This window comes from Malaclemys terrapin, chromosome 1, assembly GCF_027887155.1.
Source record: "Malaclemys terrapin pileata isolate rMalTer1 chromosome 1, rMalTer1.hap1, whole genome shotgun sequence".
NCBI lineage: Eukaryota > Metazoa > Chordata > Testudines > Emydidae > Malaclemys > Malaclemys terrapin.
Genome location: NC_071505.1, coordinates 207,006,296 through 207,033,879, shown reverse-complemented (window position 1 = coordinate 207,033,879; position 27,584 = coordinate 207,006,296). Strand labels below are relative to the sequence as shown.

Below are 27,584 nucleotides of genomic sequence, written 5' to 3'. Positions count from 1 at the left end.
CCTGATAGTAGAAATATTGCTTAAGAATGTGTATGATACATGGTCCTGTACATCTGTTTAGAAAACACTGATATACAAGTGATTTGTGTCGTGAGTTTCAGTATGTTGTTTTCCTATTGTTCACTGCTTTCTGCATTAGAGTGTTCAAATTTAAATAAATAATAAAATCACATTTATAGGCAAAAATTACATGTGTAAGTCTCAGAGAATGGAAAAAATCACCTTTTAAATAAATTGTTTAGCCTAGTATATTCCTTTATTAATAAATAGAATAGTAATTGTACTAGTAAGCCTGAGGTTCATCATAAGCAGCTTAGTTTTTCTTTTCTTAATGTATCAAATTCCGCTTTCTGTTTAAAACTAAGATCTGCTCCACCATCCATGATGGTGGCTGTTAGGTGCTACACCATTACAAACAACTTAATAATACAAGACTATTAACCCTTAGTGAATTTTTATCGCTCAAAATAGTAATTGCATCTTTACAGTAATATCTAGAGCTGGTGAAGTCGATATGAGCAAGCCTTTTTCTTTCTTTAGAAAGGCAACAAGAATGTTCTAAAAGCAATGCTTCCTCAATGTCTATGAATAGTGAGTCTACAGAGATTCTGATCACTGGATACCATGACACAGGCTTAAAGAAAGAATCTAAGAGCAACTCAAAAGGTACATTGTTTTAACTACATACTGATTAGAATTGTTCATTAAAACTCTCTCCAGGTCAATTGATACTTTTTTCTATTGCATTACATAGAATTTTTATTTCCAAAACCTTTTATTTCAGTATATATTCTACCTGAACAGAAAACTTAATTCTGTGGTCAGAACCCTGCAGATGGTTAAATAATCTTGCCATATTTTCACATGCAATCTACTGTTGTCTTAATAGTCAAACAAAGCATTGTGACTGCCCTTTATTCATATTTTTGGGAAATATTTGTATCAGAATGATCACTGCTTCTCAGCTGGGATTACAATAGTATTTCTTTTTGAAAAAGCTGAATATTCACAATAGCAATCAAACATGTTCTCTGATATATACAATAGGCCCTGAGGTTCAGATACGGCACTGAAAGTACTTTAGATATGGAAGCGTGTTGTACAGATAATATCAAGGAAGCTTTTAACTTTTTTAAAGTAAATTCTAATTATTAAATTTTGGAAGTATTATATTTATTTAGTTCCGTTTTCCTTAAGAAAAACCCACAAGAGGGGCCTCACCTCTGTGAGGATCCTCTTACCTGTACCATCTTTGTCCATCCATAGGAGAGGCCAGAAGCCATACATGGCTTAGGATCTTGTAGATCACAGGGGGTCCTGCAGGAGGCCATACCCATCTACATGGAAGTTTTGCAACCCTTCACCAGCTCTGGTGTTGGTGGCTATTTGGCAGCACAGCCCCAGATTGATTTATTTTTTTGATCAACTTCCTCAAGGTTGTGGAGCTCAGTCTCTGCCCTTCTGCCAAGCCTTCAAGGAGGTGGGGGGGGGGGGGGGGGCAGTGGCTGATCCTTCCTGGACGATCAACACACAGAGGTTCCCCTATATGCATTGCTCCATGGGAGATGAGCTGTTAGGTAAGAGAGGATCTGTGATCAATAGGGATGGCACACCAGTTGTTAGAGATGACTTAGCTTTGAAGTGTCATCTGGAATTTCCAAATTCATAGATCACTAGCCTCTTTTTTCTTTTAATTATGCAAAGTTAGGGCTTGTGAAATGCGCTGGCTCTTTCGGGAGACTGAATCCGCTGAATCTACATCACTAGTAGACAGGAGCAGTGGCTGTTCAAGTTCCCCGCACTGCCTTAAAAGTACTTCACCAAGATGCTAGAGACTGACTACTCTCTGTGTATGCGCACAGTTCCAGTGCAGTTAGCCTTTGGACTCACCTTTGAGACTACCTATAACACTGTTTCTTGTGATGATAGGATATTTAGTTTATTAGACAAATCAAACATATGACCATTAGAAATTGAATTGTGTCCGCAGTTAAGTTCACTGACAACCACTTTTGGCCTAAGCTGGAATTGAACCAGGGACTGGTATTGAAGGACTTCATCTATCATTATGAGACATTCTGTTGATGCATCAGTCTGCTACTTCCAGACAGATGACTAAGCTGCCGTATGTAACCAAGTTTGGTATAAATTTGATGATACCTTTCTAGTCTTCGGTTTAGAAAAATCGATGAACAATGTACAACTTCAGTGCACCCTCTGACCATACTGGTTTTATTGCTGCTTTCAAGATGGTGCATGTGAGGAGACCCCAGAACCGTGTGATGATGATTTGTCTGCAGTCAGTCAGCAAAATAGGACACATCATCAGAATTCTCTACAGCATGATACAGATGTAACAGGCAGCCTCTCTGCAACGGATACCTGCAGTAAAAGTGCCACGAGCAGGTAATTTAGAATTAAGCATTAATCACAATTATTGAACTTAAAGCAAGAAAATTTTGCTAGACATTTTAAGTTTTCTAATCCTATTAAAAATCTATTCTAAAATAAACCCTACCCCAAGCAGAGCTTTCTATTACCTGGAAAGAAGGAAGAGGAAGAGACTCCATGAAGTCTACTACAGACTTGGGTAGTACTAATTTGCTTTCCCAGAAGATGCTCAGCAGCTTTGGTGATGGGCTACAGTATAAAACCTTAACACAGAGATGTTGAGGAGCACATCAAAAGAAATCCATGTTTAAAATCTGCTTAGGAACATGTGTGGTGTAACTGGGCTAGCTTCCCACCTTTGCCCTCACTTCCTGAGGAATTAGGAATGGTGTGTGAGGTTGAGGGGTTGCTTGTATGGCCACTTTCTTAAGTCACTATATTGTTAAAAGCACTTAAGTCTCCTGACACACATGCCAGTGTCCTCCCGTGTACAAAAGCCATTGTTAAAACGTCAGCTAAAATTTTCAAGTCACCATCCTCAAGCAAAGACCCAACTGTAATGGTAATGATATGCCTTCCAGAATTCCCCGATGGGCCACAATTTGTGGCTTTGTCAAACCAATGGGTGAAGTGGATTCAAGGGTTCAACACATCCTGCTTCTAGTTTCTCAACAGAGAAGTTTATTTCAATCACCGTGGTGGAGCATGAAGAGGTAATCCGCTATCACCCAAAACTGCAGGGCTTTAGTAGATCAAAACCAACACCGTGAATTGCTTCTGGAAATTACTTTATAACTAATACAAGACTACAGAGGACCTGTATAAAACATACCATGCTAGAAGCACTTTAAGTAAGAAGGCACCCACTTACTAAAATTCTCAAATGGGCAACCCTGTATAGGGAGCCACTGGTGAATGGTATCAGTTGGTGGCAAAAGCTTGGATAAATGCAGCGAGGTCCACCTCTGACAGGAAAAGTCACAACTTCCAAGCTAACTGTAGGTGAAAAGACCCTTGGCTACTGTGGAACCCAGGGGCAGTGGGGAATCCAAATATGAACCTCACTTACAAGATAGGCATCCCCTTACAGTAGATGTTTCTTCATGCTCATCAGTATCATCTTGATTATCATCCACAAGGTGTTTCTGTGAATTTGCTCCTCTGCCCTCCTTCTAAGATAGGATCCTATGAATGTTTATAACTACTAATGTTTTTCATAAAACTTATTTCAAACAAGAAAAAGCTAAATTGTATCTCACTTGCTTTGTGTACTATGCCCTTATCATACATCAGTGTTCTTGCTTAACTAAAGAGTATTGCAGGTTTCACAGCAGCCAGTGTGACTTAGTCTTGACCAAGGGGAAGAGTCTCCAGGGCCATTTAGTCGTTGGACTTGGGACATGAGTTAAAGGGGGTCCTTTTTCTTGTTGTGAGGGGGACAGCTGTTCATTAGGAACTGAACAGTTATTTCACACCGGCCAGGAATAAGCAATCAGATGATGATGATGATGATGATATTTGGTTACTACCAATCAGGGCTGGGATTGAAGTCATGGCCTCATAGTAGATCAATTGTGTTATCTAACAATTCTTCGAGAGATGTCCCTGTGGGCACACCAGGTCAAGGTGCGTCCCAGCGCCTTCGATCGGAGATTTCTACAGCAGTACCCCTCTGGGCCGCGCATGCACTGTGCCTGCCTCTGGAGCGATCAGTGTTCTAATAGCGCGTGCACAGCCTGGGCTCCTCAGTTCCTTCTCTACCGTCCCCGGCTAGAGACGGAGTTCAGCAGTGCTCTTTGAGATTAGCTGGTTAGTTAGTTTCTCAGTTTAGTTGGATAGTTTTCAGTCATTAATGTAACTTATCTAAGTAGTAACTCTAACAGTTACATTTATTTCTCAAAACAAAACAAAAAAAACACAACCCACCTCCGCGGTTTCGGACATGCCTGGCTCCCCAGGCTTCAAGAGACGCGCCTCCTGTAAGGATGCCATCCTCATCTTGGACAGGCATTCACAGTGCATACGCTGTTTGGGGGAGTCTCATGTACCCCCAAAATGCATCCATTTGTAGGAGGAATCTATACAGGAAGGATGGGCTCCACCTAAACCAAAGTGGAACCAGACTGGTGGCACTTAACATTAAAAAGGTTGCAGAGCAGTTTTTAAACTGAGATGGGGGAAAGCCGATTGCTACTGAGGAGCACATGGATCGGACAGAGACTTCTCTTAGAAGAGAGTCTATTGATAGAGATTCGCTAGGTTTTAATCAGAAGAAGAGGATGGAAGAGGATAAAGTAGGGGCCAGATCAGATGAGAAACATTCATAATAAAGAATCTGACACATCAAAGGGCAGACAAACAGTGACAAGTTTTTAAAGTGCTTGAAATCAAATGCTGGAAGTCTAAATAATAAGAACTAGAGTGCCTCGTGTTAAAGGAGGATATTGATATAATAGGCATCACAGAAACCTGGTGGAGTGGGGACAATCAATGGGACACAATCATTCCGGGATACAAAATATATAGGAAGGTTGTGCGGGGTGGTGGGAGGGAGGGGAGAGAAGTGACACTATATGTGAAAGAAAATGTAGAATCACATGAAATAAAAATCTTAAATGAATCCACATGTTCCACAGAATCTCTATGCATAGTAATTCCATGCTCTAATAAGAATATAACAGTAGGGATCTATTATCGACCACCTAACCAGGATAGTGATAGTGATGATGAAATGCTAAGGGAGATTAGAGTGGCTAAAATATCAAATATCAAAATAAAGAACTGAATAATTGTGGGACATTTCAATTATCCCCATATTGACTGGGTACATGTCACCTCAGGACAAAATGCAGAGACAAAATTTCTTGATACTTTAAATGACTGCTTCTTGGAGCAGCTGGTACAGAACCCACAAGGGGAGAGGCAATTCTCGATTTAGTCCTGAGTGGAGCGCAGGATCTGGTCCAAGCGGTAACTATAACAGGACTGCTTGGAAATAATGACCATAATACAACATTTAACATTCCTGTGGTGAGAAGAACACCTCAACAGCCCAACACTGTGGCATTTAATTTCAGAAAGGGGAACTATGCAAAAATGACATTAAACAGAAATTAAAAGGTACGGTGACTAGAGTGAAATACCTGCAAGCTGCATGGACACTTTTCAAAGACACCATAATAGAGGCCCAACTTAAATATATACCTCAAATTAAAAAAACACAGTAAAAGAACTAAAAAAGAGCCACCATGGCTTAACAACCATGCAAAAGAAGCAGTAAGAGATCAAAAGGCATTTTTAAAAAGTGGAAGTCAAATCCTAGTGAGGTAAATAGAAAGGAGCATAAACACTGCAAAATTAAGTGTAAAAATGTAATAAGAAAAGCCAAAAAGGAGTTTGAAGAATGGCTAGCCAAAAACTCAAAAAGTAGTAACAAAATGTTTAAGTATATCAGAAGCAGGAAGCCTGCTAAACAACCACTGGGGCCCCTGGACAATCGAGATACAAAAGGAGCACTTAAAGACAATAAAGTAATTGTGGAGAAACTAAATTAATTCTTTGCTTCCGTCTTCACGGCTGAGGATGTGAGGGAGATTCCCCAACCTGAGCCATCCTTTATAGGTGACAAATCTGAGGAATTGTCACAGATTGAAGTGTCACTAGAGGAGGTTTTGGAATTAATTGATAAACTTAACAGTAAAAAGTCACCAGGACCAGATGGCATTCACCCAAGAGTTCTGAATGTGAAATTGTGGAACTATTAACTATGGTTTGTAACCTGTCCTTTAAATCAGCTTCTGTACCCAATGACTGGAAGATAGCTAATGTAACGTCAATATTTAAAAAGGGCTCTAGAGGTGATCCCGGCAATTACAGACCGGTAAGTCTAATGTCCGTATCGGGCAAATTAGTTGAAACAATAGTAAAGAATAAAATTGTCAGACACAGAAGAACATAAATTGTTGGGCAAAAGTCAACATGGTTTCTGTAAAGGGAAATCGTGTCTTACTAATCTATTAGAGTTCTTTGAAGGAGTCAACAAACATGTGGACAAGGGGGATCCAGTGGACACAGTGTACTTAGATTTCCAAAAAGCCTTTGACAAGGTCCCTCACCAAAAGCTCTTACGTAAATTAAGTTGTCATGGGAGGAGAGGGAAGATCCTTTCATGGATTGAGAACTGATTAAAAGACAGGGAACAAAGGGTAGGAATAAATGGTAAATTTTCAGAATGGCGAGGGGTAACTAGTGGTGTTCCCCAAGGGTCAGTCCTAGGACCAATCCTATTCAATTTATTCATAAATGATCTGGAGAAAGGGGTAAACAGGGAGGTGGCAAAGTTTGCAGATGATACTAAACTGCTCAGGATAGTTAAGACCAAAGCAGACTGTGAAGAACTTCAAAAAGATCTCACAAAACTAAGTGACTGGGCAACAAAATGGCAAATGAAATTTAATGTGGATAAATGTAAAGTAATGCACATTGGAAAAAATAACCCCAACTATACATACAGTATGATGGGGGCTAATTTAGCTACAACTAATCAGGAAAGAGATCTTGGAGTCATTGTGGATAGTTCTCTGAAGACGTCCACACAGTGTGCGGCGGCAGTCAAAAAAGCAAACAGGATGTTAGGAATCATTAAAAAGGGGATAGAGAATAAGATGAAGACTATCTTATTGCCCTTATATAAATCCATGGTACGCCCACATCTTGAATACTGTGTACAGATGTGGCCTCCTCATCTCTAAAAAAGATATACTAGCATTAGAAAAGGTTCAGAGAAGGGCAACTAAAATGATTAGGGGTTTGGAACAGGTCCCATATGAGGAGAGATTAAAGAGACTAAGACTTTTCAGCTTGGAAAAGAGGAGACTAAGGGGGGATATGATAGAGGTGTATAAAATCATGAGTGGTTTGGAGAAAGTGAATAAGGAAAAAGTTATTTACTTGTTCCCATAATATAAGAACTAGGGGGGACACAAAATGAAATTAATGGGCAGCAGGATTAAAAAAAATGAAAGGAAGTTCTTCTTCACACAGCACACAGTCAACTTGTGGAACTCCTTGCCTGAGAAGGTTGTGAAGGCTAGGACTATAACAGTGTTTAAAAGAGAACTATATAAATTCATGGAGTCCATTAATGGCTATTAGCCAGGATGGGTAAGGAATGATGTCCTTAGCCTCTGTTTGTCAGAGGGTGGAGATGAATGGCAGGAGAGAGATCACTTGATCATTACTTGTTAGGTTCACTCCCTCTGGGACACCTGGCATTGGCCACTGTTGGCAGACAGGACACTGGGCTGGGTGGACCTTTGATCTGACCCAGTACGGCCATTTTTATGACCCCAATATTGAATGAAGTCTACTGGCTCTCTAGGTGGCAACCTTACCTACTGCACTATGCCGGTGCACTGAACTGCTGCCACTGACCAACAATCTTAGTAATAAATGCCTACAGAACCACAGCAGCCATGCTCCAAGCCCCTGATTGGATGGACAGGCAGCATTCTCATTGGTTACCTGGCCTATACGAAGACCCCAATAGGAGGAGGGAGCTGTCTGAGCAATAGACCATTGCCTATTGGTTGCTGCCTTTCCCAACCTTGCCCCATCACCTCACCCAACCTCACCTTCCTAACCCGCTGACCCAGCGCCATGGATTTGATCATCTGACTATTGACCCATATGAGAATTCTGACCACTGCTCTGGACTGCCTCTGATACAACTGACCTTCTGGCTACCCAACCACTTGCATACACTTGACTACTGCTCTGGACTACCCCCTAGCCCTCCTTGGCCAACAGGCATTACACGTGGAAAGGAGAGCACCTTCACACAGCTGGTAAATTTGGTGTTTTTCTTTGTATAAAGGGTTTAAAAAGGGACATATGTAAAGTACTCAGAGTGCATGACCCTCTGAACTGTCCTGGCAAATGAGACACTTTCGAGGAAGCCTTAGATGAAGGACTATCACAGTCCTGACAGCTTGAAAAATGTCTCTTCTCTTTCCTGAGAGAAGATTTCTGTTCTTAAAAATGTACATACAGCAAGAGTGGGAACTCAACGACGACATTCTTGCCAACATTTTCCAGATCTGGGGTTATCCGCAACTGGATCTATTTGCCACAGCAACAAACAAAAAATGCCCGACCATTCTGCTCCAGAGCAGGCCTGGGGAAACACTTATGGGGAGACACCTTTATGCTCCCATTGACCGAAACACTCATGTATGCGTTCCCATCAATGCCTCTATTGCACAGAGTAATTCAGATGATACGAACAGACAGAGCCAACATCATTCTCATAGTCCCGGCTTGGCTCTGACAACCATGGTACCCCTTCCTCCTACACATGTCTGTCAAGCCACCCATTCCTCTTCCCCCACTCAGCAACCTCCTATCACAACGCCGGGGACAACAATTTCACCCCAATGTACATCATCTCCACCTGAGGTCCTGGTTGATCAATGGTTCTCTAATGCAGAGTTAACATGTTTGGCCAAGTGCACACTGTCTTGCTACACAGCAGAACACACAACATGCACACTACCTACCTGCATAAATGAAAACTGTTCACATCTTGGTGCTCTGACAACAGACCTCTCCAGTTTCTGCTTCACTCCCACTGATACTGGATTACCTGTTACATCTTAAAACATCTGGCCTCTCTACGAGCTCACACAAGGTCCACCTTACGGCAGTCACCGCCTTCCACCATAAGATTGACAAGGTTACGGTCTTTGCCCATCCAATCTCCAAAAGGTTCCTGAAGGGTATCCAGACGTTATACCCAGACGTGAAACCACCTGCTGCACCTTGGGATTTACCCCTAGTCTTCAAAGCCCGGATGGATAAACCCTTTGAAACAATGGCTACCTGCTCCTTTCTCCACCTATTCATGAAGACCGCCTTCCTCATAGCAATCACATCTGCCAGACGAGTAGGAGAAATGCGGATACTTATGGTGGACCCTCCATATACCATGCTGTTCCGCAATAAGGTCACACTCCGCACGCATCCAGAGTTCTTACCTAAAATACACTCTTCCTTTCATCTCCATAAACCTCCCAACATTTTCCCCAAAACCTCACGCTAATGCCTTTGAAATAGCAATGCACACTCTTTATGTTGGCAGAGCATTATCCTTTCATCTCGATAGAACAAAACGGTTTAGAAAACCCCCCCAGAATTTTTGTCTCTACTACTCAGCACTCACAGGGAAATGCTATCTCTAGACAAAGACTTTCCAAATGGATTGCTGACTGCATATGCTTTTGTTACCAACTCAGGCAAATACACCCTCCTACATCAATTAGGACACACTCTACCAGAGCTGTCTCCACCTCCACGGCCTTTCTCCATAATGTCCCACTGTCTGACACATGCAAGGCAGCTACTTGGGCATCGAACCTTACCTTCACCAATCACTACGCTCTCATCCATACTGCAGTGTCCGACACTAGAATGGATAGAACTGTCTTGTCAACAGCCTTCTTGCCTCATCTGAAGTCCCAACCATCCTAAAGGGTACTGCTTTTCAGTCACCTGGAGTGGAGCACCCACAGGCACATCTCTTGTGAAGAAGGTTACTCACCCCGTGCAGTAACTGACCTTCTTCGAGATGAGTGTCCCTGTAGATGCTTCACTACCTGCCCTCCTCTACTTCGGAATTCGTAATACACTCTGTTGTAGAGAAGGAACTGATAAGAGTGGGCCATGCACGCGTTATTCAAATGCTGAGCGCTCGAGAGGCAGGCACAGCATGTGCGCAGCCCGTAGGGGTACTGCTGTAGAAATCTCCGATCGAAGGCACTGGGACGCACCTTGACCCACAGGGACATCATCTCGAAGAACGTCAGTTACTGCACAGGGTGAGGAACCCTCTCTTCTTTAAGAGATATTTTTAGATATACTGTTTTTTGTTTTGTTTTTAAAAATATAGAAAAAAACCCAGCCTAATTATATATCATTTAATTTAGTGATGACGACGGGTGCCAGGTTGGCAGCCAAGGTCAGTGAAGTACCATAGACCAAAGACAGGATGGCACCGGCTACTCCAGGGGATGCTGACTTGTATCACTGTGCCATTGCACACACTTCTTTTTCTCTAAGGACCATCTCAAAGGGCAAGAGGGTAGTACTGTTTCCATGCTTATTAAGTCTGGTAAAACTAACAAAGTATTGGAGAGCTTGTAAACAGCACAAAATTAAGATAATAGTTGAGAAGTTATTACCGTTAGGGAAAAATAAGCAGTTTTCATGATACTTGTCGACTTCAGTGGAAAGGCCACTGACTTTAGCCCATTGCCAATTAAATGGCTGTATATTTGGAGGGCAAACATTTATACAGCTCCTGGTACATGGGATGGAATTGGCATGATTGAGTACAAATGCTTCCAAATTTATAGGGGGCAAAACACACAAGCCACTAATCATTTCCACCTATATGCACTTACAGGGTGCCTCACATTTTCACAAGCTGTTCAAACATGCACTATGGGTCCAATCCTTCGCCCACTTAAGTCTATGACAAAGGTCCCATTGACTTAGATGGTGCAGGATCAGGCCTAAGTCCTCATAATGCCCGCTTGATAGGAAGAGTCATCACCTCCATTTTAGAGGAGAAAGCAGAAGCTTGTGGATTTGCTCAAGGCCACACAAAGTCAGTGGCAGAACCAGGATAACAACTCCGGAGCTGATGGACTAAACCTGGGACTGAGAGCTAGTACCCAGCACTGCCTCTGTGCTTTGTCACGCAGTGAAAGAAGGCAGGCATTCATCCAAGCCCAGCCCATAACACAGAGAAGGCATCAGTCATTAAATTTCCTTGAATGTCATGAGTAATAAAGGAGACTTTCCGTTAGGCTTCATGGAGAGATCCAACTCCTTAAATAATTCCAGTCACAAAAATAGGAAATTCATCACAAAACTGACACTTCTCCTGGGAGCCACATTTGTTCTGCTCAGGTCAGCAGCTCTTTCGCTCAGGCTGATAAAAAGATGTACAGCATAGCATACTCTGCTTATTGCTTCTCATTAGATTGGTGGCTTTTAGTCCCTTTCTGCAGACGTGTAAGACACTGGCTGTGCTGATGTCACATTACACTATGATCATTTGGTTTTTCAGTGCTGGTATAAGTTACTTCATGGTGTGAACTGCCTGCTTTAAACTCCAATACATTTTTGAAGGACCCAGAAAGAAAATCTATTTGTAGTCTGTAGATTTAGCTTTGTGCAAGCTGTCCATTTCTTTGCTCGAGGCTGAGTAAGGGCTGTCTGGGTGTAACAAAGTCAAAGCAGTTGATAAATCACAATCCCAACTAAAGGCCTCTTCCATTCTTTTACTTAACATATATAAAGGGAATTCAGACCTGCACAGGAATCTGAATCTGTCAGGACTGGAATAGATGCATGCACTTTGAGTTTGAAGAACTGTATTGGTTCTTTATTGCTGATCTTATAACCTTTTACGCATTCTCTATTCCCCTCAGTCATGGTTTCTCACTACTCCACTTTTTTCCAGAGAGTCTGAATTTGGGAATTAGGCCTCAATCCTAGTTTTAGAGAATTCTTGAACTAAGAACAGATAGTTCAGAATCTTGTCCAATAAAGTGTGCTGAAGGATTTCTTAACCCTGTGCTTTGATGTAAGCCAGGCTCCAAAGCTGTTTGCCTTTACCAAAACAGTTTGTTTGCACAATAAGTTTTTATCAGGCACAATGATAAATACTTAGGCTGATGCTTCATTAAAAAATTGAGAGGTCTGGAACTTTGGCCCCTTGGAGATGAGGGAAATGGGAAATATGCTGAAGGGAAGAACATACATGAATATTTCAGGATAGTGACAGGACACATCCACTCATTCAGTACATTTTGGTGTACACACCCACCATGATATGCTTAGTTCAGATCCTCTCATCTGGAATGCCTTGCTAGGCGCCTGCTGCCTAAGGAGAAGGCAGATGAAATCAGAAGGGTTAATTTAGGATGGGAGTGACTCTGCTAGCCTGGAATTTTGCCAGATGGCAAAAATCAATCACCACATCTGCAAAGCCCTCAGAGGAGCTTGCCCTCTGCTCCCATTCCCTAGCTTTCACAATGCTTAACTCTTGTTTGACCCTTTTATGTGTCATGGTGCCTTCAACAGGGCCAGTTCCATTTGGGTGATCTGTTTTAAGGCTGCATCTTGGCATGGTGCTCCCATGAGTTCAGTGAGTTGGGTTAAGCCAGTCTCACGAGTAGGGGGAATTCTTGGCACTGCAATTGGTTTAGCAGGCACCAAAATGAGAAAGGGAGGGGAAGTGAAAGAATTGAGAGGCATAACAATTAGTGACATCAGATTTACTAGGTCACCTACTCCATTCCCTGACAGAATAGGATTACTCCATACATTTCTAGTGCTTCGTCTGATTCATTGTTAGCAAGTCCCAAGTGATGGGCTTTCACCAACGTAGTTCCAGTGGAGATGCAAATTATATTTTTGCTGTGGTTAGTAACTATGCAGGCAAGCAGTGATCAGGAAGTGCAGTGGGACTGCTTATGCATTCCTATCCCTTTATAGTGAACAAATTTAACAGGAGAAAAATACAAATCTACCTGAGCTGCCTCTGTGCTGTGGTGAGGCAGAACATCCCTCCCTCCCCCCCAGAAATCTTTCTGGATTGGCAATTGAGAATGAAGTTTTAAGAAATGTAAGAATTATAACTGGAATTCACAGGGCACTTATCAAAGTGGATCACAAATGCAAAGTTATTTGGTACTCTGAAAAGAAGCCAGCAAACAAAGAGTTTTCTTCAGAATTTAAAATTAGTTTCACTCTTTTAGAAAAAGGTTTTGCTTTTATTTATTTTTTTTTCTTTTTACACCAGGACTCCTGTGGGTAAGGTAGTGTTACCAAGACGACCATTTGCACCAAGAAATGTTACAGACTTGAAAGTTGGAAACCTAGTGAAATTCTCCCGTCCAGCAGGGAAAATCAGTAAAGGAACAATCAAGTACTTGGGGCACCTGCTTGGGAGAGAGGATGTGTATCTTGGGGTAGAACTGGAGGGCAGCGAAGAGGGAAAACATGATGGAACATTTCAGGGAACACGATACTATCTCTGGTAAGATTAATCCTATAGTTACTTTAAACAAAAAAGCCTCTTACTATTCCCCTGAAAAAATCTATAATTTATGGTTCTATAAATATTAGAAATTATTAATATATTTGTCACAATATAATAATTTGCTGATAAATAGCTTAGGTTTTACTTAATCAAAAATATGTATAAACAAAGCAAATGTATTTTTAAAACCATTGATCCTGTTCTACTATAACTATTTCATTTCAGTTATACCAAATAAGCAATGCAGATTTTATTTTGTCTGGCAGATGTTGGTGCAGCGGAGGTGACAGTTCTTGTCTGTACCATTTACCTCTTTTCTGAATGGTCTACAGAGTTATTATGGAATCAGCAAGTTACTGTCATGTTTCTCAAAACAAGCAATTTTAATAAACGTATCCTAGATTTTTACCAATTAACTAAGAATAGGACGGTTCCCTTGCAGTGAATAGTCACCCATTAAACAAATTGCTTAGCTAGCACTGTTTCCATTTTGCATAATACACTGAACTACAATACAAATACATTTTAACAAGTATAGTATATGCATATGCTGGATTAACCAGTTACTGCAGTTTTAGAACTAATGACTCAAAAAAGTGGAAAACAGAAAACAAAATATGGATGACTCAATACGTCTGTGTAACAAGATTACATCTTCAATGATCAGGCAAAACTCCCCAGATAAGTTGTATATTTCCAAGACAAAGGTTCTTTGATAATCAAGAAACACGAGAGATGCCTATTATAGATTGTTTTTAGATTTTTCTTGAACAGCAACCATTCCTATAACACAGTTAAGCCTCAACATCTCCTGTGATGGAACACACCCGAATGCCCTTCATCAAAAGTATATAACATTTTAAAAAGTGAAGTTGGCCACTACACAGCAAGCAAAGCAAACTGCTGCCTCAAGAACAGAGGAAGAGATGTTACTCCTCAAAGTTTTCCCAACCAATTCAGTTTATAAAGTGACTTAGGGATTAGCCCTAGGATCAACAGAGAGACCATTTTCATTTGAGGGGACTTCTTCAAGGCCAACAATATAATAAGCAGAGAGGACGACCAGATACAGAGTCACCCCAGGTATCCCAGTTACACAACTAACATTGATGGGAAGCATTAGTGGTAATCAGGGACACAAATCAAGACTCCTGGCTGTCCTGGATCATCAGTGAGAATGGATGGGACCTCTACTTAGAGATTGTTAACATCTCCTTTCACAAGGAGACACTGCCCCCAAACCTAAAGCATGCCATTGTCTGGTCAGTATATACCACTATAGAGACTGAAATACATATGGCATCCAACATACATGAAATCCATTTTTGTTCTCGTTTCTCTTTGTTTGACTATTGCTGCCCCTTGCTTAGGCTTCAGTCCTTTTGTATTCTTGTTAGTGTGTGAAAATTTTGAAACTTCCAAATTGAGGTTTTTGCGAACTGGAACAAAAAAAACCCAAACAAAAAAAATGACATCTTCTTTGGTTTTCTCCCTACTTTCTCCCTCAAGAACAGTATGATTCTTGAGAGACAATGAGCCCATTTTCACTGCCAGGTCATCTAGTTTTAAAGTAAAATGAATAAATTTTCAAATTTATTTAGGATAAAGATTGTAATGCATGGTATGGCTGCCTGTCCCTGCTTGCAAGTTAATAGTTGGTGCACTTACCAGTCATTTAGCATTTCCTAGACCAGACCAGCAAAAAGGGGTGCCAAGCCATAATGGTCTTCCAGGTTCATAACACACACAACATTAGGCCAAACCAGCAGACTGAGTTCAATCAGAGAAAAATGGTTTTCACTTTGGTTTAGGGCAAAGTCCTGTCAGTTCTACAAAATTTGGTATCAGCTGAAATGTTGCATATTTAGAGCAACAAAAGTTTGGAATCCAGAACTTTCAGATCCATGAGCAGAATTTTATTCTGTAATCAAAACCAGATTTTGCTATACTGATTTACAGAAATGAAAAATTTTCACTTTAATTTAAAATCATGAAATACACCCTATACATGTGCTTTATTTGGAGAGAGGAACGAAAGCCGCATGTTGTTCTTAACTACTGTGGGGTTTTTTACATGAGCCTTAAGACAAACCTTTTGTGAACATTAACTGAATGTTTTGTATGGTTTTTTTTCTCCCTAGCAAACCTAACAAAGGAGTATTTGTGAACTTCAGCAAGGTCATTATGGCATGGGAATAATGAATCCAGGACAACCTATAATAAAAAAAAACCCTCATATGAGCCTATGGACTTTTACAGCAAGTTACTGGCATGCTATGCCCTTTGATTATCTGCAAAGAAACTAATTATATTGTTATACAAGTGCATTTGCCCAAAGTCTATTGATATTTCCTACACATTTTTATAGAAATGTTTACTTCAAAATATTTTCTGGAACCTTCGTAGACCTTTTTGTAAAATAAACGTGAAGTGTTGTCATTCTTTAATGACTTGATTGGAATTTACTTACCTGACAACAACATAGCATAATCAGCAATTTAGCAAACCTTCTAAATAAGGAATTACCTGTTAAAATAAACACCTGTTCCTATAAAATTTCGCATAGCACATCTATAATATACCAGAAGAAAAAGATTCATGCAACTGAAAATCTGAAGTTTTTCACTTATAGGAATGTTTTATGGAAATAGCTTCCTTTTGCCTCTGTATATAAATTAAGGCCTGATTTACACTAGAAAATTTGGGTTAATTAAACTGGTTCAAACAAATAATGTAGCTTAATTTAAACCAGGGTAACCCTCACTTAAATTGGTTTAAGTTAAACCAATTTAAATAGGGGATAAGCCACTTTAAGTGCATCTAGAGGTTTGCACTGGTTTAACTACACCAATTTAAAAATTAGTTAATCCACTAAGATTTTTCGAATATAGACAAACCCTAGTTATCTCAAAGTATAAAACACAGATAAAACCAAAAATCAGCCTTTGCAACATTTTAACAACTGCAGATATTTGCTACTCTAACTTCATTATTATTTTAATGTTTAATTTAAAAAAAATAAACTATTTGTTCACGTTTAGCAGCATGAAACATGCTCTTAAGGTAGCATAATAATGAGCAGATACAAAAAATGCTTTCAGGAAAGGATACTTGTTTTTTAATTTTGAGAAATTAAGGGCTTGTCTACACACAAAAGCAGCATTTATTTAACTAAAGGTGTGGTTTAAAAAACAATGTACTGAAACCAGAGCAAATCCCAGCATGGACAATCATATCAATTTAAACCTTGTTTATATTATTTTAGCATCAAAGCTAAACGGGCGTAAACCACATTTAAACCAATGTAAATGTCTTACACACAAAGGTCTAGTCTACACCAGGATATTTACCAACCTAGTTAAACCATTATAATTGTTTTTGTGGATGCAAACCAAAAAAAGTCCAATTACTCTAAGAGTACTGACATGAGGTGTTATGAGTAATTATGGTGGTATAATTATACTAGCATAGTAATTCTGGTACATTTCCCTAGTAACAAGACCAAGTTGTACATTTTAAATAAATTCGTTTTAAAACTACACCTTTAGTTAAATTAGTGCAACATTGGGTGTGGCATTGTGAAGTAATTAGAGGAGTTTGTAGTGTGGAACAAATTTATATCTCGTTTCATACTTTACATTCAGTACTTCAATTTCTATTTGGTGCTGATTTTCCAGCTCACATGCTAAGCTGATGCTTCATCCATTCACATTCTGTTGAAAGCAAAGTGTTAAAACATATCTTGTTTCTTCTACCTTGCTACAACAAACACTGCAGTTACAGTAAGGATATTCGTGTTTGATTTGTAGACTACATGGGAGCAAAGTTTACCTGATCAGAGCTGGCTTCCTTTGACAAAACTTGATGGACATGGGAAGTTTTGTCAATGCCACGTTCTAGAGGTCAAGCTCCTTGTAAGAAGTCGCCTTTTTAGTGATTGTAGATGAGGGAGTAAAGCATGCAGGGAAGAGTGAGACCGCCTACAATGGAGTCATAAAGGACTGATCAGGGATATGTGGAGGGGGGGAGGGAGAGGAAGGGGCTCAAGGTATGAAAGATGCCCTGGGGGACCAACGATGATTGTATAGGGTGTGAGCAAAGCTCCTGAGGAAGCATCCAGCAGATGAGTGAAGGAGAAAGCAAGGGAATGCTAGTGTTTTCCAAACTTCTGTACATGACAGACTGGCAATGGTCCAAGTGCTGCATCAGTTCTTCTCCACAACCTGGCTAATCAGCAGCTCCTCACACACTAGACAAGGATGCAGCCCACAAACACAAACTTAACTCTGAACCCATCGCTAAGCTTGTACAACGAGTATGAATTAGAGGAAGTGAATCTGCATGCTGTGTATGTTGAAAGTAAATATAAGTTTGTCATGAAGGTAGAGTCTGCATGTGGGCGCTGTGTTTGAAAGTGGGGAAGACCTGTACCCTGAGGTTATCCTAGTTGTTAATGTAGCCTAATTTGATGATTTCCTTGATTTTTATTGATTGCTGTAACACAAACTGCACTTGAGCAACCTTAACTCTAAGTCAACCAAGTTTGTGTGGTAATATTGATTGTAAGGTAAACCCTTACCTCATAGCAGGTTATCCCCCAACCCCTCCACCCCAGTTATGCTACATTGGCTTTTTAGAAGCTCCAACGTTTCTTCATTTGCTACAAAACAAGAACCCAAGAAACTACAAAAACATTCAGGTTGCTCCGACAGTGGAAACTATTGCTCTCTTCACTGGCACTGGCAGCCTCAGGAGGACCCATCCTTGCTCAGTTACAACGTAATGGCTTAGATTTTAGGCAATAGTCCCAAACTACAGTTTTGAGCTAGATCAAATTTGAGGATCCAAAGTTTGCTTGGGATTAGTTCGCTTGACTGTTCCCACTGAAGCAATGGTTAAACTCCCAATGAGTTAAATGAGAGAAGAGTTAGGCCAACTCTGAGCACTTCTGAAAATCCTGCTCATGGAGCTTGAATAGTCCTCATTCAAAGAACGGAAATCTTTGATTTAGAATTCAATAGACATCAGCAAGCCACTATTTGAGACTGATTTTCATATAAATTAGATGAAGTCAGTTGTCTAGCCACAATACACTTAATCTGAGAAGCAACAATTAAACCTAGTACTTACCTACCACCGTACTTCATATAGAAGAGTTAAAAGGATCAACTGAAAAGAATAATTCCTATAATACTTACCAGATCACACGACAAATCAATTTAATAAACTTTATAGTTTGAAGAAAGATACTGCGCTAAGGAAACTACCTTTGCAGTGATTCAACAGTCACACCTGAGTCATTCGTAGGGAAAAAAATGACTAAAATTCTACACCATTCATTCAATAAAAGAACCTTTTCTTCAAGCCTTTTGGGGGTGTGTGGAAATTTATAATAAATTTTCAACTGCCATTAACAGCATCATCTTCTGTTCTCTGGCTTGCTGCTGAAAGGAAGAGAGATCAAAACACTTTGTGAACATCATTTGTGCACAGTCCCAATCCTGCAATCTGATCTGCACAAAGCACCTTTGACTTTAGTGGGACACCACACACCTCAAAGGTCTGCCCCTGTAGATCCACCTGCAAGTTTGGGGCCCAAGTCCAACATAGAGCAGTTGTTCAGGGGGAAATACATTGCTTTACAAAGACACAAACAAAAGTGTGATATAGCTATGGGTTTATGGAGAATGCTACACTTTAACAGAAACATGTTTAGTTGTCAAAGCAAGAAAATTTGGTATTTTGGAAATGTCTTCTACTACACACGAGAACAAATGCAGGATGTGAGGTTTTCTTAGTTTATTAATTTATTTTTGCAGAAATCTGCAACTTTCCGAGTATGCACTTTCTGGAGATACCATGCATGCATTGCCTCTTAATGCTTTTGTACAATTTCATCTCTTGGTAATAATCTCATTCACAGCATATACATCTAAAAACTAAAGACATCATATTTACAGGATTTAACAAGATCTTGTCTTGTTGTTTTAATGAAAAAATTTAACAGGGTTCCACACAGCAGGAAATATGGATTAGATACATCGGTGCCACCATAAATAAATAAATGTCAAGAACAGAGTTTTAAAAAATTCTTTCAGGTCTTGAAAATCCAAAATTATAATATTGCATTAACTCCAATGACCTCTTATTATTCAAACAAGTCAAGAAAAACCTACCTGTATTAATATTAATAGACAAGCAATGAGAATGCCCCAAACTAAAACGTACAGCAAGTTTCAATCATGGCCAACTTTAAATAATTATGTTAACATTTGGAAAGGAAATAAAATAGGTGCAGAACACAGAAGCAATATTGATTACAAGACGCATTGTTTGCGTGCATGTCTTCTGTCTTTATGGGGTGGAGAGTCACAGTAGTATCACAGCATGTAAATTTTACAGTCTCAGAGAAGCAGTTAAGTATCTATGAGTCCAACTGTCCACCTTGAACTATGAAAGCCATTTTCACATTCCTGGGAATACCAATGAATATTAAAAAGGATCAAGATGACAATTTCATTTTTAACTTATTTGATATTCTCACATTCTTTATTCCCCCCCCCCCCCATTTTGTTTTGTCGCAATTTCAGCTCTTAAATATTTCTGAATTCAGTTTCAAAGGATTTTACAATCAATCTTAATGTTGACATGTGTTGCCATGGAAAACTGAAATGAGAGTATAACTGGGACAGATACAGTAACTGAAAGAAAACAATATATTTTTTTAAAGAAAACCTGATTTAGTAGCACATGATTAGAAAGTACTAAGACCGAGACCAGCTCTTTAAAAATTATTACACCTTCTCATCACACCTCCCATCTTAAGGGAAAACACACATACCACAGACACACAAATGCACAACTCAATCTGATCTTAGACTATATTTTACAAATTATTTTCTTCTTAGCCCCCACCCGTCGTCCTCCCTCCCAAACAAGCAAGGTTGATAATTACATCAAATTCAAAGCATAGCCAAGTTTAGGATTTCTTTTGGTTTGCTATACCCTGAAATATTGTTCACAAGTCCCACTCTGACTGAAACTTTTAAAGAACTATGGTAGTAGGAAGGGATAATTGATACTAATAGATGATAAATAAAAGATTTTAGAAAAGTTAATTTAAATGAATAGTGAAATCCTTTTGAATACCTAAAGTCCAAGTAAGTTACCAACTGAACCATACTAGTCTAATAGCACAGTTGAGGGAAAGCTTGTTATTAAAAATAAGTAGTGCATTACCACCACAATGGCATCAGCATCCTGCCATCCACACACAAATACACTCAAAAGTTTTATACAATACAGTGCATTTTATATGCCAGCTGACATTAGGGTTGTGTGTGCATTAAATAAATATTACACAAAGAAACCTTTTTTGGCATAGTCTACATTTCAATTGGGAGTGGGAAAGGGTGTGTTGCCTGCTTCCAAAAAGCAAAATGGATGCTCTAATATTCAAATACAACTTATGTTCTAACAAACTAAAGATTCAAGTACCATATATAGTTCTTTTACTGCTAATGTTTGTGCATGGACATTTACAAGTAAATGAGTACAACAGAAAAATTTTTCAATACTTTTTGTACAACCAATAAATGAGAACTGAAAAAAAGCTCAAATAAAGATCAGCTTTGCTCTTAAAATCAACCTGCCCATTTGATGGCACCCTCTCTCACCTCCCCCCCCACCCCAATAGCATCTCCTCATAGGTTGCCTCTTTGTCTTCTGCTAGCTGGTGAAAGCTATGACTAAGACTAGAATGTCTTCATACCACCAGAAACCATGCATTTAGGATTATTAGAGCTCACAGAATGAATGAGTTACATGCATTTTTTTAAAAAAAAAAAACAGCATCTACACTGTCTTAAAACAAAGTGGCACAACTGTTCTCAAGCATGCTACTGTTACTCTCATCTGATGACTGTCATTTTAGTTGCCATTTTTGCTATTCCAGCAGAAACTAAAGCTGTTAAAAAGTTACCATAAATAGGACTGAAAATTGAAATCATACAAAAGAAAAGGCATCATCACTGAAGAACTATGACAGAATTGGTATTGTATTGAATACGTGAATATACAACAGGTAATGGTGTTGCTAATCTCTCAAGGAAGAAAAATGTTTTAAGTAAAATGCTTCAGCTCATCTGTTTTCCACACTGTCCCTTCAGTTGTGCCACACTGTCCATTTATACAAACAGAATTACAAAAATGTACTCTTATTTTTAACTTCATCTGGACAGAGGGAATTTTTGTTTTCTTTTTTAGATATGAGCTCATCATACAGTGCAAAATCATCATCAACTTAAAAAAATCTCAACTCCGATGCCTTTGACTTCATTTTGCTTCAATTGATCTCAAGCAGACTTATTAAATAGATTATTTTAGATTATGTTTAGGATTTAATGAGTGAAGAAACATATTTCAATATCATACCAGATAAAAGGCAGTTCCTGATCTGAATCACAAGACAGCAGTTTTTGCTGCTATCTTTTTAAACTGCATGGAGGGAAAACATCAGAAAGGCAATACAGGCAAAATAACAAAAACTCTCCCTTTCAAATGCTGTGAAAATGTTGGATTTTAAACAATGGTTACAGTGTAAAAGTTCAGATGCATTGTACCAGCTTCTTAAAAACCATCCTCAATCAGTCACACAATTTCACATCATAATCATTCAGCTGCCCAAATCCAGAAGGTCTGATTTCACAAATAATGACTGCTTTATTACAGCAAACTGAAGCGTTTAAACAAAACTGATCATTTTATATAATACAATATATTATATGCATAAAAGTACCAGTATGTTTTTTAGTTTGCAAGTGTTTTGTATTCTTCACTATATTGCAAACACTTCCTGACCAAAATAAAAAAATGCAGTGTGCAACTTTTCCAGATCTGCCATCTGCTATTTATACAGGCTGGTTTATTAACAATGTGCAAATAAACCTTTATTGAAGAGCTAATATTGATTAATTCTTTTTCAGCTAAATCAGGATTGGGGCACAAAGTACCTTCTGTGCTGTAAACATCATGAATTCTTCACAAAATTGGAAGCTGAAAAGGCCTAAGTAACAGGGTGCAAACACTTCTCATACACAGCCATGGCTGAGCTCAAAACTTCCAAACAGAATTTGGAATAGTTCTGGCATTTGTCATACATTCACTGTCCTGCTACAGAGCAGTCTTAGGAGAACGTTATTTATAAAAGCATAATTTACTTTTAGCTTTACCACACAATGGCCTAATAAAAGCATGCAGCAATCTTTTCATCAGTAATATGGTAGAATTGGTTCTTAGTTAATTACCAGTGTTGACATTGCTTGGTGAGCACTATACAAGCAAAGGGGATTGCAGAATCACCTCCAATTCTACTTTTTATAAGGCTCATACAGTACCTCATTTTCGCACCAGAAGTCACAATTTCAAAACAGCAAATTTTTGTGTAGACTTAAATCACCCTGAAAAAAAGCAGCAATTACAAATACCCCTCTCTCTGTTTTCTATTTGTTGTAAAATTTACAGTTGCATTTTCCTGTCTTCTTTTTCAGTGGTTTACAATCCAGAAGCACAGGGAGCCTTTGTTTTCCAGCTAGCTGGGACCAGGTAGGTCAGCTATGGCTTCAGTTTGTCGGGATAACTGTAATATTTCACATCATTACTAAAAATTCTATATTTAAAAATTAAGAGCCACTAAGCAGTAACTGCAGCCACAGGATTAAACAGCAATTATCTGCTTTCCTGTATACATTCTTCAAAGAGTGAATCCTTTCCTGGTTTTGGGTATCCTTTCTGCTTTGCTCACTGCAATGGGATAAGAAAAGAATATTTCCCTCCCCACTCCCCAAATTTATTCTTTAGTGCAGTACAAGTGGAAACAGTTTCACATCTTTTCCTCCCCCCCTTGTAATCTGAAAATAGTTGACTAACAAAGGCCTGGCAGATGGACTGAAAGGTTCCCCATGTTTCCTTCTCCTATGGCTGTGGGCTCAGGAAGCGGTTTTCAACCTAACGCAGACCCTTTCCAGATTCAGGTGTAACGTGGCATTTCACACTGCTCGCAGCGGTTTAGCGCTGGGTGGTTCAGAAAGGTGCAGCTATCACAGTTCCATGGAGCCCCTTCAAAGTCTTCATCTCTTGGCTGAGTCTGTGGAGTCTGTTTGGAGCTGGTTTGATGCTCTAAAGAAAAAATAATGTTATTTTTCAAACAAAGCCTTCATAAGAAAATATACCATGCAATTTTAGCAAATATTTAGAGGAGTAGGTTAAGATACTCATCTGCTAGCTAGTAGTTTTCAGCTGTTTTACACAGACATCTAAATGGCACTGTACAACTGGATTAGGATTTGAAATTCAGAATGTACAAAATACATACATTATGTATTTATTACCTACTGAGAAGGCAGTCCAAAGCTGATGACTGTTAGCAGGGAACGAATTCACCCCAAGGCCCATGTAAATGCTATTCAATCTATGAGTCTGTACATGTATCAAAGGAAGGGAATTTTCTAAGAGAAAGTGGGTTTGAAGACTCCACGCTAAGTGCCAGGCATTCAGCCCCAAAACTAGTCGCTATTGGGCTGACGGCAGAATCTTGAAGTCATGCAGGTCCATTTCAATGAACTCTTGCCCTGGTTGCCAGTAAATCAGTATACTAGACCTGCATGTAATACAACATATTTTGCTTTGAAATAACTTGCTTTCCCATTAGGAGTATGGTTTGTACAAACATGCGACTAATAGTGCCTAAAAAACTGCCATTTAGGAAGAAGAGTTTGATGGTTCTTCCTTCTGTTGTCCTTTTACCCATTTAACTACCTACATCAGGGGTCGGCAACCTTTGAGAGATGGTGTGCCAAGTCTTCATTTATTTACTGTAATTTAAGGTTTTGCATGCCAATAATACATTTTACATTTACAGGGGCCGGCAGACGGACCCCCAGACTGGCAGCGGGGCCAGCGGCCGGGACCCCGGCTGGCAGGGGCTGGCGGACAGAACCCCAGACAGGCAGTGGGGGTGGCAGATGGAACCCCAGACCGGTCTGGGGTTCCGTCTACCAGCCCAGGATTCCGTCTACCAGCCCCTGCCAGCCGGGGTCCCGGCCACCGGCCCCGCTCAGCCCGTTGCCGGCCCAGGGTTCCATCCATCCAGGCCGGCAGCGGGTTGAGCGGGGCCGGCAGCTGGGACCCTGGCTGGCATCAGAGTGCCACTAAAAATCGGTACACGTGCCGTAGGTTCCCGACCCCTGACTTGCATCCTGAGTGTTTCATAATATTACAAAGAGAGATACTAACTTCAGAAGCCAGATAATTATTTTCAGTTTTTCATTTGATCAAAATCTTTAAAAAAAACTTCCAAAAGATCTATATTTTTTCTTTGAGGCATGACTCCTTTTCCAAGTAGATTATCTTACCATCAACTAGAATTTATTTATAAAAGCCTATACTTTCACACAGCACCCAATTTACATATTTGTCGTTTTACCCTAGTGACTTTTTCCAAGAGTCTTCTATCCATAGTTGTTATTAAAGGCTGTCAGTAATTAATAACAAAAGATTTACCATAACTCCCCCCCCCCCCCCCAAATGGTCTAATGCACTATCCTGCATCCAAAAGTCAACACTGTAGGATGCCTCAAAGGAAGATAAATGCCACACACCTTTCTGACTCCTTCCTTTAGTCCAGGGGTGGGCAAACTAAGGCCCGCAGGCCGCTTCCAGCCCTCGAGCTCCCGCCAGGGAACGGGGTTGGGGGCTTGCCCCACTCCGCCTGCCCAGCGCTCCCCAGCCCCCGACTCACAATTCCCTTGATGAGCACCATCTTCCAGCACGCAGAGCCACATTGCGCTGTTTCTGGGATTGGAACCCCGCTCTTATGTGGCAGCCTCCCCACCCCCCCATGCAGCAGTGCACCCAATCCCCTCCCGGTCTTCTATGGCCCCACCTTTGAGAGCCTTGAAACTGCCCAGCAGCCGCACCTGTCCCAGTTAGGGTGCCTCCACCCGTGGCAGTGTCTGGTACGGCCACCTTGTGTCACTGCCGGCATGGCCCCTAAGAGTCCCCCGTACCGCCCCTGTAGAGTCCCTCCCCCCCTCCCAACCTGACTCCTCTCTCCCCCCACTTCAGTAACATCCCTTATAGAGCTCCCCCATGCTACATCCCATAGAGTCCCCCTTCCCCACTGGGAATTCATGGCCCGCCATATAATTTCCATACCCAGATGTGGCCCTCAGGCCAAAAGTCTGCCCACCCCTGCTTTCATCAGCGATAAAGTCCATGAAGTTATAGGGGAGGAACTGAGGAATCTGTGTTCCTAAACAAGATAAAGAGAGAAGGCAACACCCTGACAAGCAGACAAACGTATACAGTACACTTTGCTAAAAAATGTTCATATGCTGTTCCTCAAAGCACTGATACTATGATGGTGCTATATTCAAATGTACAGTATGAAGGAGGAAGAGTGTGTGTTTGTGTGTGCGCACACGCGTGAAACGAGTTTGTTGAAAGATCTGAGAGAGGGTATATTCCAGGGGTGGCCAACTGGAGCCTGAGAAGGAGCCAGAATTTACCAATGTACATTGCCAAAGAGCCATAGTAATATGTTGGCAGCCCCCCCATCAGCTCCCCCCTCCTGCCCCCAATGCCTCCCGCCCGCCACAATCAGCTGTTTCACAGTGTGCAGGAGGCTCGGGGGGGGGGGGGGGGAGGGGAGGGGGAAGGAGTGAGGGCATGGCAGGCTCTGGGGAAGGGGCCGGAGTGGAGTCAGGCTCTGGGGAAGGGCAAGGGGTTGAGCAGTGATCACCACTGGCACACTGGAAAGTCAGTGCCTGTAGCTCCAGCCCCAGAGTTGGCACCTATACAAGGAGCCGCATATTAACTTCTGAAGAGCCGCATGTGGCTCCGGAGCCATAGGTTGGCCACCCCTTGTATATTCCAGGTATTTTCCTAAATAAAATCTCAAGGGATTTGGTGCACGAGCAGTCTGCTCTTCAGAAATGTCTTTTATGAAAGTCAGGGATAAAAGAGATTCAACAGTACCCTGAAAGGGAAAACTTTTAAGGTTGGGCAATCATCCCAAACTTCTTTCAGTTTGGTGATAGAGTTTTGAAGGTATTCCTAAACTCCCATTCCAGCAATGCCCTGTCCTCCTGAACTGGGGCATGACCCAACTCACACTGGTGTCAAGTAGTTGAATGTCAGCAGTTGCTCATAAAAAACCCTCAATATTTATTAAGTATATAAGTGTATAAAATTGATCTGTGCCCTAGGTCAAATATATTTAGAAATCATCCTTTATATTTCAAGTTTTTCTGCAAAAATCTAAAACCATGTACCTGTCACACTGCTCCAGTATGTATGTCTTGACAAAGAATTCTCAGGTTTCATTTTTCTTTATCTCAGACATCATCATCCATTTTTCAGAAAATTAGTGTTTTGCCCCAGGTTACTTGTCAACTGCTTCACTGTCATCTCTTCGAATTTCTTAGAAATTACTTAACCTGATTTTTACCCTTATGTTGGCACTTTCTAAAACAGTAGTAAAATAAATACTTAGAAGGATGTAAATATGGCCCAAGCCTATCAAACTCTGAAAAGTTCAATGAACTACAAATTGATTGTCAGTTTTTAAAATTGCACAACATTATCAAAGTGCTACCAGCAAACTACTAGTTAACACTTATTGTGTAGACTATTTAATGTACCATTACCACACAGCACAAACTAATTTAGTTTAGATATTGCACACATTTCATCAGACCCCTGACCAAAGAACTGACTTATGGGCACCACACTCTGCTAAGTACCTATTTAACCTGTATACTTTGATGATAATGGCTTGACAGGTACAGTCCATTAAGAGATTTACCCTGTTCCAAAAACAGTTTTAACATTACTATAATTTCAGTAGCTTAATCCAGCTTAAGTTTCTATGCACTTGACTTTTCCAGCCAATACATCCTGAAAGAAGGGAGGATAGAAAAGCAAGCACTGATCAATATCCATTGCTCTCATTTCATTTCATTGTCACACACTATCTTTTGGAACAGTACAGGTTGTGGAATAATTGCCTTGTGCTGTTTTCCTG

The 27,584-nt window shown here is 40.3% G+C and overlaps 2 protein-coding genes across 4 annotated transcripts in view; one reads left to right on the top strand and one right to left on the bottom strand.

The window, feature by feature from the left end:
- LOC128835846 (uncharacterized) overlaps positions 1 to 15,937 on the top strand; it is a 36,574-nt gene extending 20,637 nt beyond the window's left edge. The window contains exons 9-12 of the mRNA XM_054025710.1: positions 541 to 666; positions 2,250 to 2,406; positions 13,262 to 13,498; positions 15,643 to 15,937. Coding sequence (XP_053881685.1) covers positions 541 to 666; positions 2,250 to 2,406; positions 13,262 to 13,498; positions 15,643 to 15,700 — 578 coding nt within the window. The 3' untranslated portion in view covers positions 15,701 to 15,937. The remainder of the gene's footprint in view (positions 1 to 540; positions 667 to 2,249; positions 2,407 to 13,261; positions 13,499 to 15,642) is intronic.
- A 5,406-nt stretch (positions 15,938 to 21,343) lies between these two features.
- TAB3 (TGF-beta activated kinase 1 (MAP3K7) binding protein 3) overlaps positions 21,344 to 27,584 on the bottom strand; it is a 72,722-nt gene continuing 66,481 nt past the window's right edge. For all 3 annotated transcript variants that reach the window (XM_054005922.1, XM_054005923.1, XM_054005924.1), the window contains one exon: positions 21,344 to 23,677. In XM_054005922.1, the coding sequence (XP_053861897.1) occupies positions 23,529 to 23,677 (149 nt within the window). In that variant the 3' untranslated portion in view covers positions 21,344 to 23,528. The remainder of the gene's footprint in view (positions 23,678 to 27,584) is intronic.